The sequence below is a fragment of the Glycine max genome, chromosome 17 (genome assembly GCF_000004515.6).
Source record: "Glycine max cultivar Williams 82 chromosome 17, Glycine_max_v4.0, whole genome shotgun sequence".
Classification (NCBI taxonomy): Eukaryota; Viridiplantae; Streptophyta; class Magnoliopsida; order Fabales; family Fabaceae; genus Glycine; species Glycine max.
Window position 1 is genome coordinate 30,869,204 of NC_038253.2, and position 19,280 is coordinate 30,888,483.

Here is a 19,280-nt window from a genome sequence, read left to right on the forward strand (position 1 = left end):
TTTATATTGTCACTCAGATCTTGACTAGTTATAACTTTCTGAATAAAACGAGCTTATCCCATGATTTTACTCCAAAGAAAAATAGTGCGAATCAGATCACTCCCACATTCCATCTCTAGCATACATCCATTACATACTCCTCACATTTGGTCTTTTTAGGAAAGACGCCATAACTAAACGCGCCCTAAGGCATCCCTATCGCACCAGATCAAAATCTAGGACGATGGGTGACCTAGAGGAAGTACAGGAACAGATGAAAGCCGACATGTCGGCTTTGAAAGAACAAATGGCTCCCATGATGGATGCCATGCTGGGAATGAAACAACTAATGGAGAGTAACGCGGCCACCGCCGTCGCTGCTAGTTCGGCTACCGAAGCAGACCCGACTCTCCCAACTGTCGCGCACCACCCTATTCCAAACATGGTGGGACGAGAGGGAAGCACATAGGGGCATATCAACAACCCCCATCCGGGGTACAACAGAGGTACTTATCCCTACAGTTTACCACCCAATTACACCCCACCAACCATACATGAAGACATAGGTCACGTTCCTCCCCTCATCCTCGAAGGGGAACCTCCTCGACATCCTGACGAGGTCCATGAGAATCCTTGAGAGCATGCTCAGGGAGACGTCAACTCCTACTCCCCGTTTCCCACAGAGGGGCCGGCGCCCAACACGCTACCTCAACCCAACATCACGGGAGAGCCTCGAAGCCACCCAACGTAGCCAATGTTTCTGTCCGTGAGAGGACCACCCCCGACAGCGGAAGGAAATAGGAAACTCGATCTCATCGAAGAGAGATTGAGGGCTATTGAAGGGTTCGGCGATTATCCGTTCGCGGACATGACCGACCTATGCCTGGTACCGGACGTCGTCATCCGTCCGAAGTTCAAAGTACCTAACTTCGATAGGTACAAAGGGATGACTTGTCCTAAGAATCACCTAAAAATGTATTTTTGCAAGATGGGTGCGTATTCCAGGGACAAGAAGTTAATGATGCATTTCTTTCAAGATAGCTTGGCCGGGGCAGCAGTCATCTGGTACACTAATCTAGAAGCTTCCCGTATCCGCACCTGGAAGGATCTGATTACCGCTTTCCTTAGGCAGTATCAGTACAACTCTGACATGGCTCCTGACCGGACTCAGCTGTAAAACATGATTAAATGGGAAAGCGAGTCCTTTAAAGAATACGCTCAACATTGGAGGGACCTGGCAGCGAAAGTGGCCCCTCCCATGGTCGAGAGGGAAATGGTTACTATGATGGTGGATACCTTGCATGTATTTTACTATGAGAAATTAGTGGGCTACATGCCTTCCAGCTTCGCAGACTTGGTCTTCACCGGAGAAAGGATCAAGGTGGGTTTGAAGAGGGGAAAGTTTGATTACGTCTCCCCGATAAGTGCCAGTAGTAGAAGGAATGGAGTAGCTGGGGCAAAGAAGAAAGAGGGAGATGCCCATACCGTCACTTCAACACCTGCATGGCCTAAGTCGCCGCAAACCCCCCATGGTACCTACCAATATGCGCAACATCACCCGAGTTTTTCGGCTCGTGCCAAGGTCTCTTCCGATACGACACTCACCCAACCAAGGGCGCCCACACCCCCACAGGGGGGAGTTCTCTGGACCCCAGCTCCGACTCGGCCTCACCCGACCAACAATGCTCACTTTGGCACAAACACGGCAAGGAACTTTTCACCAAGGCAGACACAGATCTTCGCCCTGATCCCAATGACATATGGGGAACTCTTGCCATCTCTCATCGCTAACCAATTGGCAATGGTGGTCTCGGGAAAGATCTTCCAGTCTCCATTCCCAAAGTGGTATAACCCTAGCACGACCTGCGCATACCATGGGGGGACCCCGGGGCACTCGATCGAACAGTGCTTGGCCTTGAAAAGCAAGGTCCAAAGCTTGATAGAGGTCGGGTGGTTGACTTTTCAAGAGGATGGGCCCAACATAAAAACAAACCCACTTGCCAATGAGAGGGAGCGGTTAATGCCATCGAGGTGAGTAGGTCACATGGGCCCAAGCTTTTGGAGGATGTAAAGACCCCCAAAAGGTTTATCTATAAGGCCTTGCAAAAGGCGGGCTTGATTCCCTACGGCGGGCCCAGAGAAGACTCTTGCTTAATGCATCCGGGTGTACCCCATGACATGGAAACATGTTCGACTGTAAGGGATCTATTACAATGGATGATTGACCAAGGCCGGCTTGAGGTCGGCAGTGAGAAAGAGGAGGAACAACATGTATACATGCAGTCGGTGTAGAAGCAAACTTCATTGATACATGATGATGAATCAAGATTGATTCAAGGTGTTTTGATGATAACAAAGATGAAGATAAAAAGCCCAAAGAATGATTTCAAGATTGAGTCAAGAACAATTCAAGAATCAAGAGAAAGATTCAAGAGAAAGTTTCATCAAGAAGATTCAAGATTCAAGAGAAAGTTTCATCAAGAAGATTCAAGATTCAAGAATAATCAAGATCAAGATTCAAGACTCAAAGATTCAAGAATCAGGAGAAGACTTAATCAAGATAAGTATTAAAAAGTATTTCAAAACATTGAGTAGCACAAGAAGTTTTCACAAAATCATTACCAAAGAGTTTTACTTTCAGGTAATCGATTACCAGATTGTAGTAATCGATTACCAGTGCTTTAAAACGTTAAGATTTTCAAAATTCAAAATGAAGAGTCACATCTGTTGATGTGTAATCGATTACACCTTTATGGTAATTGATTACCAGTGACTGTTTTCGAAAAATTCATTTCCAAAAGTCACATTTCTTCAAGTGACTCGTTTCTGAAGATTCTTTCAAAAGTCATAACTTTTTAAGTAATTAGTTTTAAAGCAATTGCCAAGAGTTACAAGTTTTGACTTGAGTCATCATGAAACTATAAATATGTGACCTTGGCATGAAACATAATTCATATCAATCATCTCTTTCAATCATTCTATCTTTCAACATCTTCTTTCATTTCTTTCAAAACTTTCTGGTTTCATCTTCTCTTCATCTTTCTAAAAGTTTTTGTTCAAAACTTTCTCTTCCAAGAAAAGTTCTTTGTTCAAAAACTTGTGCTATTCATCTTTTTCATTCCCTTCTCTCTTTGCCAAAAAGAATTCGCCAAGGACTAATCGCCTGAACTCTTTTTGTGTCTCTCTTCTCCCTTTTCCAAAAGAACGAAGGACTAACCGCTTGAATTCTTTTGTGTCTCCCTTCTCCCTTGTCAAAGAATTCAAAACGACACAGTCTGAGAATTCTTTTGATTCTTTCCTTTCCCATATACAAAAGATTTCAAAGGACAAACCGTCTGAGAATTCTTTTGTATCCCCATTCAAAAAGTTTCAAAGGTTTAACCGCCGAAGAACGTTGCCTTAACACATTGGAGGGTACATCCTTTGTGGTACAAGTAGAGGGTACATCTAGTTGGGTTGTTGACTGAGAACAAGAGAGGGTACATCTCTTGTGGATCAGTTCTAGTGGAGGGTACATCCACTAGGTTGTTCAAAGAGAACAAGGGAGGGTACATCCCTTGTGGATCTTTGCTTGTAAAAGGATTTTTACAAGGTTGAAAAGAAATCTCAAGGACCGCAGGTCGCTTGGGGACTGCATGTAGGCACGGGTTGTTGCCGAACCAGTATAAAAACTCTTGTGTGTTTATCTCCTTCTTCCCTACTCTTTTAATTTCCATTGTGCACTTTAATTTCCGCTTTTACTTTTGGTTAAGTTTCTTTTCTATTCTTCATTTACTTAACAACATAGTAAAAGCCTTAGAAGAGTAAAATTTTAATTAGTAAAGGTTTAGGAATAATTAATTCAACCCCCGTTTCTTAATTATTCTAAGGCTACTTGATCCAACAAGTGGTATCAGAGCAGGTATCTTGTAGAAAGTTTAACAACTTCAAGATTCATGGCCTCTTTAAATTCTTTGTTTTTCAAAAGTATTTTCAGGAATAGGTTATTCCAAGATCATGATGAAGACCAAGCCAACTTGTGTCTCATGACAAAATCTCATGAAAACAACAAAGAAGAATTTGTAAGGAAGAAGTTGATGCAATCCTACCCCGCAAGGGCATTGGATAGAAGACTCCAAGTAGATTGGGCCAGAGATCCAAGGGAAGGCCCTAGGGTTCTCATGAGCCTTAGGGTAGATTTTGAGCCATGGGCTAAGTATGAGCCCGCTTATCTTTGTAAATATTAGAATAGGTTTTTCCTTCGTTTGGGCCTTGTATTTTGGCCATTCTAGTAGTATAGGGTTTTAGCCTTGTATTTCGAGGTATTTTTAGTAGTCTTTGTAGTAGGGATTTTTTTTTTGTATTTTCATGTATTTTGCCATGGGGGTGAGCTTAGCTATTATAGGGGGTGTGTAGCTAAGCTCTAGCTTCTCATCTTAAGGAGGTGAACTTAGATATTAGAGAGGTATGTGCAGCTAAGCTCTAGCTTCTTTAGGAATCTTCTTAAGGAAGCTTCTCAAGGAGGTGAGCTTAGTTATGAGAGGGGTGTGTGTAGCTAAGCTCTAGCTTCTCAAGGAAGTTTTCTCAAAGAAGCTTCTCAAGGAAGTTTTCTCAAGAAAGCTTCTCAAGGAAGCTACCTAGTCTATAAATAGAAGCATGTGTAACACTTGTTGTAACTTTGATGAATGAGAGTCTTGTGAGACATACTTCAAAGTTCCACTTCTCTGCCTCTTTTATTCCTTCAATTTCGTGCTCCCCCCTCTCTTTCTCTCCTTCTTTCTTTTCCTCCATTAAAGCATCCTCTTCAAGCTTCTTATCCAAGACAATTCTTCGTGGTGAAGCTCCTTCTTCCTTGGCTTATTCCCTAGTGGATGGTGCCTCCCCTCTCCTCTTCTCCTTTGCCTTTCGCTGCATCTCCATGGTGTAAAATCACCATTGAAGGACCTCATTGAAGCTCAAAGATCCAACCTCCATAGAAGCTCCACAAGCAAGCTTCCATCAAGTGGTAATCAGAGCACAAGAGCTTCAAGTAGGTGCTCCTTAAACCTCCATTAATTTTTCCGTTGTTGTTTCTTCATTTTTCTCCATGTATCTCCTCACATGTCTTGTGATAAATATTGTTAACATGATTCTTTAGAGTTTCCACCGATTAAACTTGCTATAGAAGCTAGATTTGATTTTCTATGGTTTAAATTTCTTGTTCTTGTTCTTGAACCATGAATTGTGTTGAGTTTAGGTTCCTTTGAGTTTTGTCTTGTTATTTTTTGTGGCTAAAACCTAAACCATAAAATTCTTACAAAAACATTAAAGTAGAATAAAACCTCAAAAATCTAGAGTGACTTGTTCACCTATTGTAGTTTTGTCATAGAAGTCATGTCTAGTCATGAAACTTGTCACATAAGATTTCTTATGTTGTGCTGAATTTTATTTTCTTGTTTCTTTATCTAACTCATTTGTTCATGAGTGTATGAAATTGTTTTAGCCTATTATTTGATTTGAGTCAAATCTTTCATGTTAATTAGTCCTTAACATGTTTATGCAAAATTCTTAGAGAGTCTTTGATTGTGAACCTTTTCTTGAACTTTTAGATTTCCTTATGATTGTGTCTATTGTGAATTTGAGTTTCCTTATGAAGACAGGAAGTTAAGATGGCCTCTGGTAATCGATTACCAAGGATGTGTAATCGATTACCAGGCCTAGAAATGGGATCAGGAACGTGAGAGGGCTTCTGGTAATCGATTACCAATGCTGTGTAATCGATTACCAAGCTTAGAAATGGAGACAGTATGTTGTGGAGGCCTCTGGTAATCGATTACCAATACTGTGTAATCGACTACACAGAGTAACAGGCCACTGGTAATCGATTACCAGTTATGTGTAATCGATTACACAGTGCATATTACAGGTTTTCATGTTTTGAAGCTGTGTAACTTGAGTTGAGCCTCTGGTAATCGATTACCAATGCTGTGTAATTGATTACCAGAGAAGAAAAGCCTTGAGGCACAACTTTTAATTGCATGTAGTGGTTATGGGACGCATTGTGTTGCTACTATGGTTAGATCTCTCGTGAAAGAGTCTACCCCCTTTCTTTTATTCCTTGTAGATCGTGGTGGCAGCGCAGTTCATCCATGACCGAGTGGAGATGGAGTGCCTAGAGGGATTTTGGGAGACCCTCGAAGGCAATGCGAGGTGACGATTCCATGGCACAATCCGACTCACGGCTACTTCGTTGGTACATCCAGAGGAACCAGCACGCACGCTTCAGCGCACTGTGGAGTGGATATTACCTACACCTACTCCATATCTACTAGTGGAGCCAGTCCAAGTGATTGAGGTGACGTCATCTGAGGAAGACCCCGAGGAGGACCCAGAGGAGCTACCTCCTGAGCCTGCTGTGGATGCTCTTGACTTTCTAGAGGGTGATGAGGACCCACTCCCTGAGGTGGATTCTCCCGAGGACGTCATGACGGCATCTGAGGCAGACTCTACGGAGGAGAGCGGTCCCGGAGGGATAGCGACTAGTGGAGGTTCTTCATCATAGCAAACGACTCCTTAGACTAGGATTATATACTTTTTGGGGATGGGTGTATCTAGTACAGACAATTAGGTTTACTCTTTTGTTTTTGTATGGGTAGACCTATTGTATAGGAATTTGAAGAATGTATACATGTGGCTGAAGCCACCACATTGGATACCTTTGCTCTGGATGACACTATGTATTTTGCAAAACTCCCATATTTTGGACAACTTTAGATGATGAATGTACTTATGATTAATCTTGTCATTTGAAAAGAATGTGTTAACAAACTTTATTTGAAAGAGAGTTCACCGATCGTATTTCATTTTATTATTTTACACGTGACGACCTAAAATGATGGCTGGTGTACTTTTATTTTTGAAAGAGCAACATATTTTAGAGGTTATGCGTGATCAGAAAGAAATGACTCCGAATAGAGTTGTGAACTGGCCATTCAGGACTCTATAGTGATGACTTTCCTTCTGAATTTAATTACTGTGAAAAAGAGAAAGGAATGAAAAAGAAAAAAAAATTCCCATGGTTTTTGTTATTTAAATCATTACTATTAAACCAGTCATTATTTAGGGACGCCACAGTTTTCACAGTAATTTTCAATTGAAATTTTGGAACTAAGATTGGTATAACATAGGCACCAATTATAGAATAAATTTTGAGCCAAAACAACAAACACACTTCCCTTTCACTTTTTTTTTTTCTGGATACTGATTTTTCTGCCAACTTGTGTGATTTTTAGTATTTTTTTTCCTTTTATCCAAATCACTTGGTTCTTTTTTTATAACTTTTTTCCAGATGTCTAGAAAATTCATTAAAAATTTCAGCTCAAAATTCGAAGTAATCAATTCTCAGTAATTTTTACAAGTTTGTATGTCCAAGCTGCCAGCACCAGCGATTTTTTTTTTAAGCATGGTATATTGATTGCCTTGGGCTTACTTTCAACCTTCCTATGTATATTGAACTCACTAGGATTGTTTACCACAGTTTTAGGAGTTCAATATTCACTTAGGATCAACATTTCAGCCAGCAATTCAATCACCAAAACTGAAATTCACAATAGACACAATCATAAGGAAATCTAAAAGTTCAAGAAAAGGTTCACAATCAAAGACTCTCTAAGAATTTTGCATAAACATGTTAAGGACTAATTAACATGAAAGATTTGACTCAAATCAAATAATAGGCTAAAACAATTTCATACACTCATGAACAAATGAGTTAGATAAAGAAACAAGAAAATAAAATTCAGCACAACATAAGAAATCTTATGTGACAAGTTTCATGACTAGACATGACTTCTATGACAAAACTACAATAGGTGAACAAGTCACTCTAGATTTTTGAGGTTTTATTCTACTTTAATGTTTTTGTAAGAATTTTATGGTTTAGGTTTTAGCCACAAAAAATAACAAGACAAAACTCAAAGGAACCTAAACTCCCTCTAGGCACTCCATCTCCACTCGGTCATGGTTGAACTGCGCTGCCATCACGATCTACAAGGAATAAAAGAAAGGGGGTAGACTCTTTCACGAGAGATCTAACCACAGTAGCAACACAATGCATCCCATAACCACTACATGCAATTAAAAGTTGTGCCTCAAGGCTTTTCTTCTCTGGTAATCAATTACACAGCATTGGTAATCGATTACCAGAGGCTCAACTCAAGTTACACAACTTCAGAACATGAAAACCTGCAATATGCACTGTGTAATCGATTACACATAACTGGTAATCGATTACCAGTGGCCTGTTACTCTGTGTAATCGATTACACAGTATTGGTAATCGATTACCAGAGGCCTCCACAACATACTGTCTCCATTTCTAAGCTTGGTAATCGATTACACAACATTGGTAATCGATTACCAGAAGCCCTCTCACGTTCCTGATCCCATTTCTAGGCCTGGTAATCGATTACACATCCTTGGTAATCGATTACCAGAGGCCATCTTAACTTCCTGTCTTCATTTTTAAGCCTTGTAATCGATTACCCACCCTTGGTAATCGATTACCAGAGGCCATATTCCAAATATTACTCAAGATCCTTAGCTGGCCAGCCACCACACAAGCCTCCTTGCTTTGTGGTCTTTGTTCTTTTATCGGTTGACTGCCAGGAGCTCGCCTGTTTAGGTACATCACAGGTTCTCACTGACTGACTATGCCCGGGTTGGGTCGGGATTGGTCAAGCTTGGTTTTGGGCAATAGCACCCCACCTGACGTCCCCAAGGTCTCCTGACCCCCGCGACATATCTCCAGGTACCACTCTGTGGTCAACGAATAAAAGTAGGAAGTCTCACCCTTCCACACTTCCTCATTTCAAGCTTGTAGGATTATGGGGTACCCGTCACATGTGGTACTAGGTGGCGGTCGGGCGATGGTGCAAGTCGACTATCCACATCCACAAATCACACATAAATCCACCATCCCCAGTTGCCCACCTTCAACTGAGCTCACGTACTCCCACGTAGTCCTTATCCTCGTTCTTCTCAACACCGGGTCCCCATCAATCCCTCCAAGCTTCCACAACATCCACGCAATTTCAACATCCGAAAATCATGAACTATCAAAACCAAGCAAAAACAGGACAGAGGCAGAAAACTCTGCCCAAAACACAAACCAATACCACAACTTTTTCTTACTCAAATACCCCAGTAACATTCTCTTTGTTCCAATTCGTTAACCGTTGGATCGACTCGAAAATCTTACTGGAGGTCCCTAGTACATAAATCTACATTGTGACCGTTGGGATCTGCTAGAAAACGTCCAGAACCCAATCTGTACTACTCTTTCCACAACCAGCAAATACAAATCATTTTCTGCACAAAGCCAAAATTCTGCTACACATTTCAACAGCAAAATTCTGCATAATAGTGCAGATTTTTGAAATCGCACTTGCCCTCGTCCAATTTTGCCCAAATTGAATCCTACAAGTCCTAAATCATGTATAAATCATGTCTAAACCAAGGACAAGCTTCAGACCAAAGCAACTCAAAATCTAGGTATCTAAAACCCCTCAATTTAGTGGATTTTCAAGGTTTGAGAAGTGAAAATGAGAATGGGGTAAATTTGGAGCAAACTCTCACCTCACACAAGTCTATAAACTTAATCTAAACTTGCTCAAACTGGTTTTTCACCTAAAATTCCACCGAATCAAAATTTGACTCCTCAACACCCAATTTACCCTAGAAATGGCTCTTGCCTTCACTTTGGTCATTCATTTTTCTCCTTTGCACAGCCCCAAGCTTTCCCACAGTCCTAAATGACATTTCAAACTAGGATTAACTCCCTTTAACCTCCAATTACCACCAAATCCAGATTTAACCTTTCAAACTCTCAAAGCATCACTCTTTTCCACTCATAGCACTACATTCTCACATTCTAACCCTAGGTTAGCTCTACCCTTCATCTCTAGCAGTTTTCCATAAGCAATTTCAGCACACAACCATCACAAGCATCATCATAAAAACCCTAAGACAGAACGGGTAAGCTTGACTCACACCAAACATGACAAGTTTAACATGCTTTCATCAAATTTCTTCACAAATAACCATCACAATGCATAAACCTAGTAAAACTACCCATCATATCTCCCAAAACCCAATACCCACGAAAATCATGTAAGAAAGAAGTCTACCCAAACCTGAAATGTGAAGTCCCACAATGGAGAGGTGCGTTTCACGACTCCGAAAATGGCTTCCTTTCGCGATTTGGAGCAGAAAAGGTGTGCAAAGGTTGGAGCTTTGATGGAGCTTCAATGGTGAGGAAGAAGAAAGGAAAAAGCAACGTGAGGGAGAGAGGGAGAAAAGCTTCTGAATTTTCTGAGTGAGGATAGAGAACATAGCTTTTTATGAGAAAATGCTTTCCTTTTCCTATTATTTTATTTTTTTAAAAGCATTTGCCACTTGTCCCATTTTGAGTGGAACAAAAGGGCCCACCTTTTTCTCTTGATGTGACTCATGCACAGCCACAAGAAGAGAAAAATCTGACCTTTTTGAAACGCTAAAATCCTGCCTCGGTTTGCGTGTCATTTCTCTGGTTCCAGTCCCTCGCGTTTCTCTGCACCCGTCGGGGTCAGTTTTCAAAAGTAGGCAATATATATATCAAAACGCTCAGAATGAAACCCCGAGCGTGGTTCAGAGGTTGGTTTCGTTAAATTTTAAGTTATACGCAAAACGATAATTTTTAGACTAATTAATCGAGAATTAACCTATAACTATCCAGTTATGGATTTCTCTTCGTTAATTAGCCTAACCCGCGTATCTTTCCCTCAATATACCTACTTCTACCAAAAGTATATATATATACACTGAATAATACTTATATGTAATCATTCAAAATGCATCGTTTACAAAATTCCGGGTAGAAATTTCCAGGATGTCACCAAAACAAGTGCCAAAGCTAGAGGTTTGTTGAGTCTTTTTTTTTTGTAGTTTTTTTTACTCTACTCTGGAGCCATTCTAAGTTTCTCTTTGAGTCCTAGCTTGCTTCTATGTCCTTTTCATTGCTTTAATTGTTGAGTAATCCTTGAAAAATTGTCTTGTTAAAACTCTATTGGTTTAGCTTTCATTTCATTTTTTTTGGTCTTTGGTTATTGCTTGTCTCTTTGTTTCCTTGTTTGTGGGTTGCCATATAGGGAATTGGAAGGAGGATTGATGCCATCCCTTGAAGAATTTGAGTCAAGAAGAAAGGGGCCAACCACCTTAAGAGCTATTGGACTAAGAAGCACTCCAAATTGAGTGAATCACCAAAGAGAGAACAACCACCAAAATTGAGGACTGTTTTGTAATTTTGTAATTTGCAATTTACTTACCTTCATTACTTTCAAGTTTTGTAACAAAAAGGCCTTTCATTGGAAGTGTGTTGGGAGCCTCCAATAGGTTACCAAACTTCCATTTGTGTGTAATAATTTTAGGCAATTTTTCCTTAGGATAGTGAGTGTTTTGTTGGGAACCTTGAATGTGGTCATCCAAACACTCTTAGGATTCGCCTAGTTTACATTTCTTGCTTATTCATAGCTTATTTCCTTTACCTTCCATTGTCAAACCGCCTAGATAGCTTTCCTTTTACCAATTAGTTTTTTCCCTTATCTTTCACACCTCTTTTAGTGTTTATTTTGGCTAGTTTCACCTTTTGTTTTCAAACCTCCAACAAGAAAGAACCACAACTCAGGAACCAACATGAGTCATCATTCATCTAGTGTTAATGGCGAGGGTACTAGTCATAAAGACCCTTTATCTAGAATCTTAGATGAGTTGAGTTCCCTCAAGTTATGGAAAGAAAAACAAGAGAGAAAAGAAAAAGGAAAAAAAAGAGTGGAAGAAATAAGTCAAGATGAAAATAAGAGAGGAAGAAAGAAGAAAAATAATGAAAGAAATGAAAAGAGAAAAATATGCCTCCTATAGTAGTCATAACTCTTGCAAGAGCCTAAGTGAAGAACTTCGTGACTATTACGAAGGAAGGCATAGGTGACATCTTAGACCTCACTCCTATAGAAGAGAAAAGGAAAGAAAGCCTCAAGAGGCTAACATTAACCTCCCATACTTCCATGGGAAGTACAATGTAGAGGCTAACTTAGTTTGGGAAATAAGGGTAGAGCAACAACTTAAAAAGAAGTCTACTTCAAAATCTTATGGCTCTCACTCTTATCCAAAGAAAGACCAAGGTCGAGGCATCTTAGGGGTGACACCTTCTAAGCCCAAAGATGATAAGGGGAAGACAATAGAAAAGCAAGTCCCTAAGGTTAGGATGCAAGAGAAAACTAGCTCTATAAAGTGCTTTAAATGTCTTGGAAGAGGATACATTACTTCTTAATGCTCCACCACAAAAACCATAATTATGAGGGGCCAAGACATTTATAGTAGCCAAGATAAGGCTACTACTTCACCTTCCTCTAGTGAAAGTGAAAAAGCAAAAGGGGAAGAATCTAGTGAAGAAATCTACCCCCAAGATGAAGGACAACCATTAGTGGTTAAAGACAAGTGTAAGGAGGTAAGTGTCTCCTCCAAGAGGTTAGCTAAGAAGGAAACTCATTTTACAATAAAGACAAACATTAAAGAAACTTTCCCTCTTAGACAACCTCCACATTTTCTCTTTTGTAAAAAGACACTTGCTAGCATTGCCACATCTCTTGGGCTTGAGTTTATTCCTCAAGTAAAGAAGTTGTTGTATGAGGGTTTGGTTCGCAAGAGCTTAAATCCTTGTGCTTTGTTGGTGCCCAAAATAGGTATTATTAGGCACCAAGTCCCTAAAATAGGTGGTATGAGGAATGTTTTGAGTGGTGCAACCCTCTTTTATAAAATCACTCGTGCACCTAACATCTTCATGGTGTGTGTACATAGGGACCCATTAGGTAGGTTTGTTCTTATTTTTAGTTTCAATACAAACTTAGGTACTCATATGGGACACCTTAGGTTTGTCATACTTTTTGGTAGGAATAATCAATATGAAAATACAGAAAAAGGTATGTTTTATTGCGTTACTTTTCTTAATTTTTCAAATAGTGATCAAGGGGTTCCCATGAACCCTAAAAGAATAAAGGTCATTCTTGAGTGGCCCACTCCACCAAGTATAAGAAAAATTTGGGGCTTCCATGACATAACAAAATTTTACAAAAGATTTGTCCCATATTTTTCTATACTTGTAGCACCACTCATTGACCTAGTGAGAAACCATGTTCCTTCATGGGAAGATGCCCAGGAAATGGGTTTTCAGACCTTACCTTACTTCAACATACCAAACACCACTAATACATATGTTTTTGTTCTTTTTACAGGTGTTGAGGGAAGGAGCCCAAAGTATGAAGAACCTCAAGATTTGAGGTTAAATCCTTTCCAAGGTGGAGGGAATGATGCAATCCTACCCCGCAAGGGCATTGGATAGAAGACTCCAAGTAGATTGGGTCAGAGATCCAAGGGAAGGCCCTAGGGTTCTCATGAGCCTTAGGGTAGATTTTGAGCCATGGGCTAAGTATGATCCCGCTTATCTTTGTAAATATTAGAATAAGTTTTTCCTTTGTTTGGGCCTTGTATTTTGGCCATTCTAGTAGTATAGGGTTTTAGCCTTGTATTTCGAGGTATTTTGAGTAGTCTTTGTAGTAGGGATTTTTTTTTTGTATTTTCATGTATTTTGCCATGGGGGTGAGCTTAGCTATTATAGGGGGTGTGTAGCTAAGCTCTAGCTTCTCATCTTAAGGAGGTGAACTTAGCTATTAGAGAGGTACGAGTAGCTAAGCTCTAACTTCTTTAGGAATCTTCTTAAGGAAGCTTCTCAAGGAGGTGAGCTTAGTTATGAGAGGGGTGTGTGTAGCTAAGCTCTAGCTTCTCAAGGAAGTTTCCTCAAAGAAGTTTCTCAAGGAAGTTTTCTCAAGAAAGCTTCTCAAGGAAGCTACCTAGTCTATAAATAGAAGCATGCGTAACACTTGTTGTAACTTTGAAGAATGAGAGTCTTGTGAGACATACTTCAAAGTTCCACTTCTCTCCCTCTTTTATTCCTTCAATTTCGTGCTCCCCCTCTCTTTCTCTCCTTCTTTCTTTTCCTCCATTAAAGCATCCTCTTCAAGCTTCTTATCCAAGGCAATTCTTGGTGGTAAAGCTCCTTCTTCCTTGGCTTATTCCTTAGTGGATGGTGCCTCCCCTCTCCTCTTATCCTTTGCCTTCCGCTACATCTCCATGGTGTAAAAGCACCATTGAAGGACCTCATTGAAGCTCAAAGATCCAGCCTCCATAGAAGCTCCACAAGCAAGCTTCCATCAGAAGTGATTGATTTCAATATACATGATTGATTTTTTGTCTTTGGTAATTGTGTCCAAGTAGTTGGAAGTTTGAAAATTAAAATTTGGAAGTTTTTGGAAGTTTGAAAATTAAAATTTGGAAGTTATCGGAAGTTGAAAGTTGAAAATGGAAGTTGGAAGTTGAAAATGGAAGTTGAAAGTTGAAAATAGAAGTTGGAAGTTGAAAATGGAAGTTACTGGAAGTTGAAAGTTGAAAATGGAAGTTGAAAGTTGGAAGTAGAAGTTATTGGAAGTTGGAAGTTGAAATTTGAAATTTAAAATTTAAAATTTGAAATTTGATATTTGAAATTGAAATTTAAAAATTTGAAATTTGAATTTCTTTTTTGAAATAGAAATTATTGTGCATAGTTAGTTGATTGTTATTTAAATTTAATTAATTTGAAATGTTTGATGATTGATTGTGTTTGAAAGTTATTATGATTTTTTATTATATTTAAAGGTTATGTTGATTAAGATAGTGAATATGTATTTTTTTATGGGTGCAAAATAGTTTGTTTTAATATCTTTCTGTTATGTGTTTAAATTTGATTATCTTGTTTACTTATTTGTTACTTAGTAAATTATGTTTTGAAACTTTATTAGTACTTTATTTTCTAAAAGTTTAAAACTTGTTAGTTGCTTTATATGTTATGGTTCTACTTGGTTACTTTTGATGACTTATGACTTATTTGATACACATTTTTTTATTATGATTTGTGGATGATTTTTTATCTTGTTTGGTTTTTAAAGTTTTTTTCTTGTATGATTACATTTATTGTATGTTTATCCATTTATGTATAATTTGACATAATTGGATTTTTGTCAAAATTATATTGATATGCTAAAATAATTGAGATAAGTAATGAGTTACCATGTATGTGTTCATAACTAATTTTTTTTATTCTCTGATAATAGATTTAGATTATAATTATATTTTGTTTTTAAGCCTTGTATTTGAATATGTTTTTATGATATTTTAATACTTAGTATTTCTTTTATTATTTGATTAGTATGACTGAACATGATTATTATATTTACTTGCTCTTGGTTGTTTATGGTTATGAGTTTTAAACTCAATTATTTTGATGATATATGACTAGTGGTATGTACTTTTATATGGTTATTATGAATGACTTTCTGGATTATATGACATTCTATGAAGTATTATATTGCTAGTGTGATGAATGGTTATGATATCTTGTTTGATTGTTTTCTATTCTCGTGTATTTGGCTATATTATGACATTTGAACAATTTAGTATTTCTTTATTTGCATGGTATGATTGAACAATTATGAATTATGTTATATGACTATGTGGTTTTTATATATTTGATCTATTCATGTTTCTTGCTTCATGATTGGTTTATATTCTTCAATGTATGTCTTGTGAATGATTAATAGTATATGTTTGTCTTATACTTGTTACGCACTTTGGCTTTTTGTTGATTCCAAAGGGGGACAGAAATAGGAGTTAAATCAAGAACTCACATAAGTAATCAACTTAATTTAAAGTAAAGCATAAACTCAAAAACAAAGGGGGGGAATTTAAGTGAGTGATCGACTAGGAAAAAGTGTGTGTGTGTTTCTTGATTTCAGAGTTGTCATCATCAAAAAGGGGGAGACTGTAGAAGCAAACTTCATTGATTCTTGATGATGAATCAAGATTGATTCAAGGTGTTTTGATGATAACAAAGATGATGACAAAAAGCCCAAAGAATGATTTCAAGATTGAGTCAAGAACAATTCAAGAATCAAGAGAAAGATTCAAGAGAAAGTTTCATCAAGAAGATTCAAGATTCAAGATTCAAGAATAATCAAGATCAAGATTCAAGACTCAAAGATTCAAGAATCAAGAGAAGACTTAATCAAGATAAGTATTAAAAAGTTTTTCAAAACATTGAGTAGCACAAGAAGTTTTCACAAAATCATTACCAAAGAGTTTTTCTCTATGGTAATCGATTACCAGATTGTAGTAATCGATTACCAGTGCTTTAAAACGTTAAGATTTTCAAAATTCAAAATGAAGAGTCACATTTGTTGATGTGTAATCGATTACACCTTTATGGTAATTGATTACCAGTGACTGTTTTCGAAAAATTCATTTCCAAAAGTCACATTTCTTCAAGTGACTTGTTTCTGAAGATTATTTCAAAAGTCATAACTTTTTAAGTAATTAGTTTTAAAGGAATTGCCAAGAGTTACAAGTTTTTACTTGAGTCATCAAGAAACTATAAATATGTGACCTTGGCATGAAACATAATTCATATCAATCATCTCTTTCAATCATTCTATCTTTCAATCTATCTTTCAAGATCTTCTTTCATTTCTTTCAGAACTTTCTGGTTTCATCTTCTCTTTATCTTTCTAAAATTTTTTGTTCAAAACTTTTCTCTTCCAAGAAAAGTTCTTTGCTCAAAAACTTGTGCTATTCATCTTTTTCATTCCCTTCTCTCTTTGTCAAAAAGAATTCACCAAGGACTAACCGCCTGAATTCTTTTTGTGTCTCTCTTCTCCCTTTTCCAAAAGAATGAAGGACTAACCGCCTGAATTCTTTGTGTCTCCCTTCTCCCTTGTCAAAGAATTCAAAATGACACAGTCTGAGAATTCTTTTGATTCTTCCCTTTCTCATATACAAAAGATTTAAAGGAAAAACCGCCTGAGAATTCTTTTGTATCCCCATTCAAAAAGTTTCAAAGGTTTAACTGCCTAAGAATTTTGCGTTAACACATTAGAGGGTACGTCCTTTGTGGTACAAGTAGAGGGTACATCTACTTGGGTTGTTTACTGAGAACAAGAGAGGGTACATCTCTTCTGAATCAGTTCTAGTGGAGGATACATTCACTAGGTTGTTCAAAGAGAACAAGGGAGGGTACATCCCTTGTGGAACTTTGCTTGTAAAAGGATTTTTACAAGGTTGAAAAGAAATCTCAAGGACCTCAGGTCGCTTGGGGACTGAATGTAGGCACGGGTTGTTGCCGAACCAATATAAAAACTCTTGTGTGTTTGTCTCCTTCTTCCCCACTCTTTTAATTTCTGTTGTGCACTTTAATTTTTGCTTTTACTTTTGGTTAAGTTTCTTTTGTGTTCTTCATTTACTTAACAACATAGTAAAAGCCTTAGAAGAGTAAATTTTTTATTAGTAAAGGTTTAGGAATAATTAATTCAACCCTTCCTTCTTAATTATTCTGAGGCCACTTGATCCAATAGTCGGGAGATGAAGAAGGACCTAAAAAGCCTAAACCCTTGGTAATACACTTCACTAGGAACACGGCTCCCCAAAGACCTCAACACCCCTCGGCAGTGTCGGGCGGTAGATCTATTCCGTTTCCTTACGAGAACAGCCGCACAGTTCCATGGAGGTATACTCCTCCGGGCGGTAGGAAGGAAGAAGCTACCGATATCAGCTCACTATCGGCCAAAGTGACCAATATCACTGGGCTGAGTGGCGTAACCCGTAGCGGTCACGTGTTCGCACCCCCTAGCTTGCCGATACAGCCCGCAAACACTAAAAGAAAAGCTAGGATGACGGAAGGACAAAATGTCAAAGTGATCCCCGCACCGGACGAGGATGTTCTGACGAAGGATCTTTCCGAGGGAAGAGAGGGCTGTGACAAGAAAGAGGTATCACTCGAGGAGGCCAGCGAGTTCCTCCGCATTATTCAACAAAGCGAGTTAAAAGTCATTGAGCAACTCAACAAAACCCCAACTAGAGTCTCCCTTCTAGAACTGCTCATGAGCTTTGAGCCTCATCGAGCTTTGCTGGTTAAGGTCTTGAATGAAGCTCACGTAGCCCAAGACATCTCCGTTGAAGACTTTGGGGGAATCGTCAATAACATCACAACCAACAACTACCTCACCATTGCTGAAGAGGAAATCCCCGCCAAGGGGAGAGGGCATAACCGGGCTTTACATGTGTCAGTCAAATGCATGGAGCACGTTATGACCAAAGTACTCATCAACAACGGCTCAAGCCTGAACATGATGCCCAAAAGCATGTTGGAGAAATTGTCATTTAACGCTTCCCATCTGAGGCCAAGTTCCATGGTGGTCTGTGCCTTCGACGGCAGCCGCCGAGAGGTAAGGGGAGAGATCGACCTCCCAGTACAGATAGGGCCTCATACCTGCCAGGTTACATTCCAAGTGATGGATATCAACCCGGCCTACAACTGTCTTTTGGGGCGTCCATGGATCCACTTAGTGGGAGTCGTCCCCTCCACACTCCACCAAAAGCTGAAGTTTGTAGTGGAAGGACATTTGGTCATAGTATCAGGTGAGGAAGACGTCCTGGTAAGTTAGCCTTCCTCTATGCCATATGTGTAAGCCGCGGAGGAGTCATTGGAAACGGCTTTCCAATCTTTTGAGGTAGTAAGCATCGCCTCCGTAGATTCCCTCTCTAGGCAGCCCCACCTGTCCGATGTGGCAATGATGGTGGCCCGGGTGATGCTGGGGCACGACTACGAGCCCGAAATGGGTTTGGGCAAGAACAACGGTGGCAAGACCAGCCTGGTAAGCACCATAGGAAACCGCGGGAAGTTTGGGTTAGGCTATAAACCTACGCAGGCTGACATAAGAAAAAATATCTCAGAAAGGAAGAACAAAGGCCAGGGCCCGCGGTTGGGACAGCGAGCCAAAGAGGCCCCACCGTGCCACATCAGTAGGAGCTTCATAAGTGCGGGTTTAAGACGCGAAGGTCAAGTCGCCCTGATATGCGATGATGACTCCCCGAGGAGATCGGATTTGGTATGGCCATGCCCTCCCGGTTTCCAATTGGGAAATTGGCGGGTGAAGGAACGCCCAGACGTTTACGCGACAAGCATAATGTAACCTTTTGTAGCTTTAAAACTCTACGGTTGGGCCTAGACTTAGAGTTTCCTTTTGTTAAGGCATTATGTCTTTTGTTCTTGAAGTTATAATATAAAGATCTCTCTTCATCTGTCCCTGCGCCTCTACCCATTCTCATTCATTTGCATGTTTATTTCCTTGTTACGCTTAAAACGATACAGATCCGACGACGAGTCCCATG

General features: G+C 39.3%; 1 protein-coding gene across 1 annotated transcript; it reads left to right on the forward strand.

The window, feature by feature from the left end:
* Positions 1-1,159: 1,159 nt before the first annotated feature.
* On the forward strand, positions 1,160-18,553 carry LOC106796683 (uncharacterized). Its single transcript, XM_014769596.1, has 2 exons — positions 1,160-2,010; positions 17,521-18,553. Exons 1-2 carry the CDS (start codon positions 1,160-1,162, stop codon positions 18,551-18,553), a joined length of 1,884 nt encoding a protein of 627 aa, XP_014625082.1.
* Positions 18,554-19,280: the final 727 nt, after the last annotated feature.

Excerpts from the sequence above, each read along its gene's own strand:
- LOC106796683 (XM_014769596.1), top strand. The coding sequence starts at position 1,160 with ATGATTAAATGGGAAAGCGAGTCCTTTAAAGAATACGCTCAACATTGG. Across the intron at positions 2,011-17,520 it reads GAGCGGTTAATGCCATCGAG|GAACACGGCTCCCCAAAGAC; the intron begins GTGAGTAGGTCA and ends ACACTTCACTAG.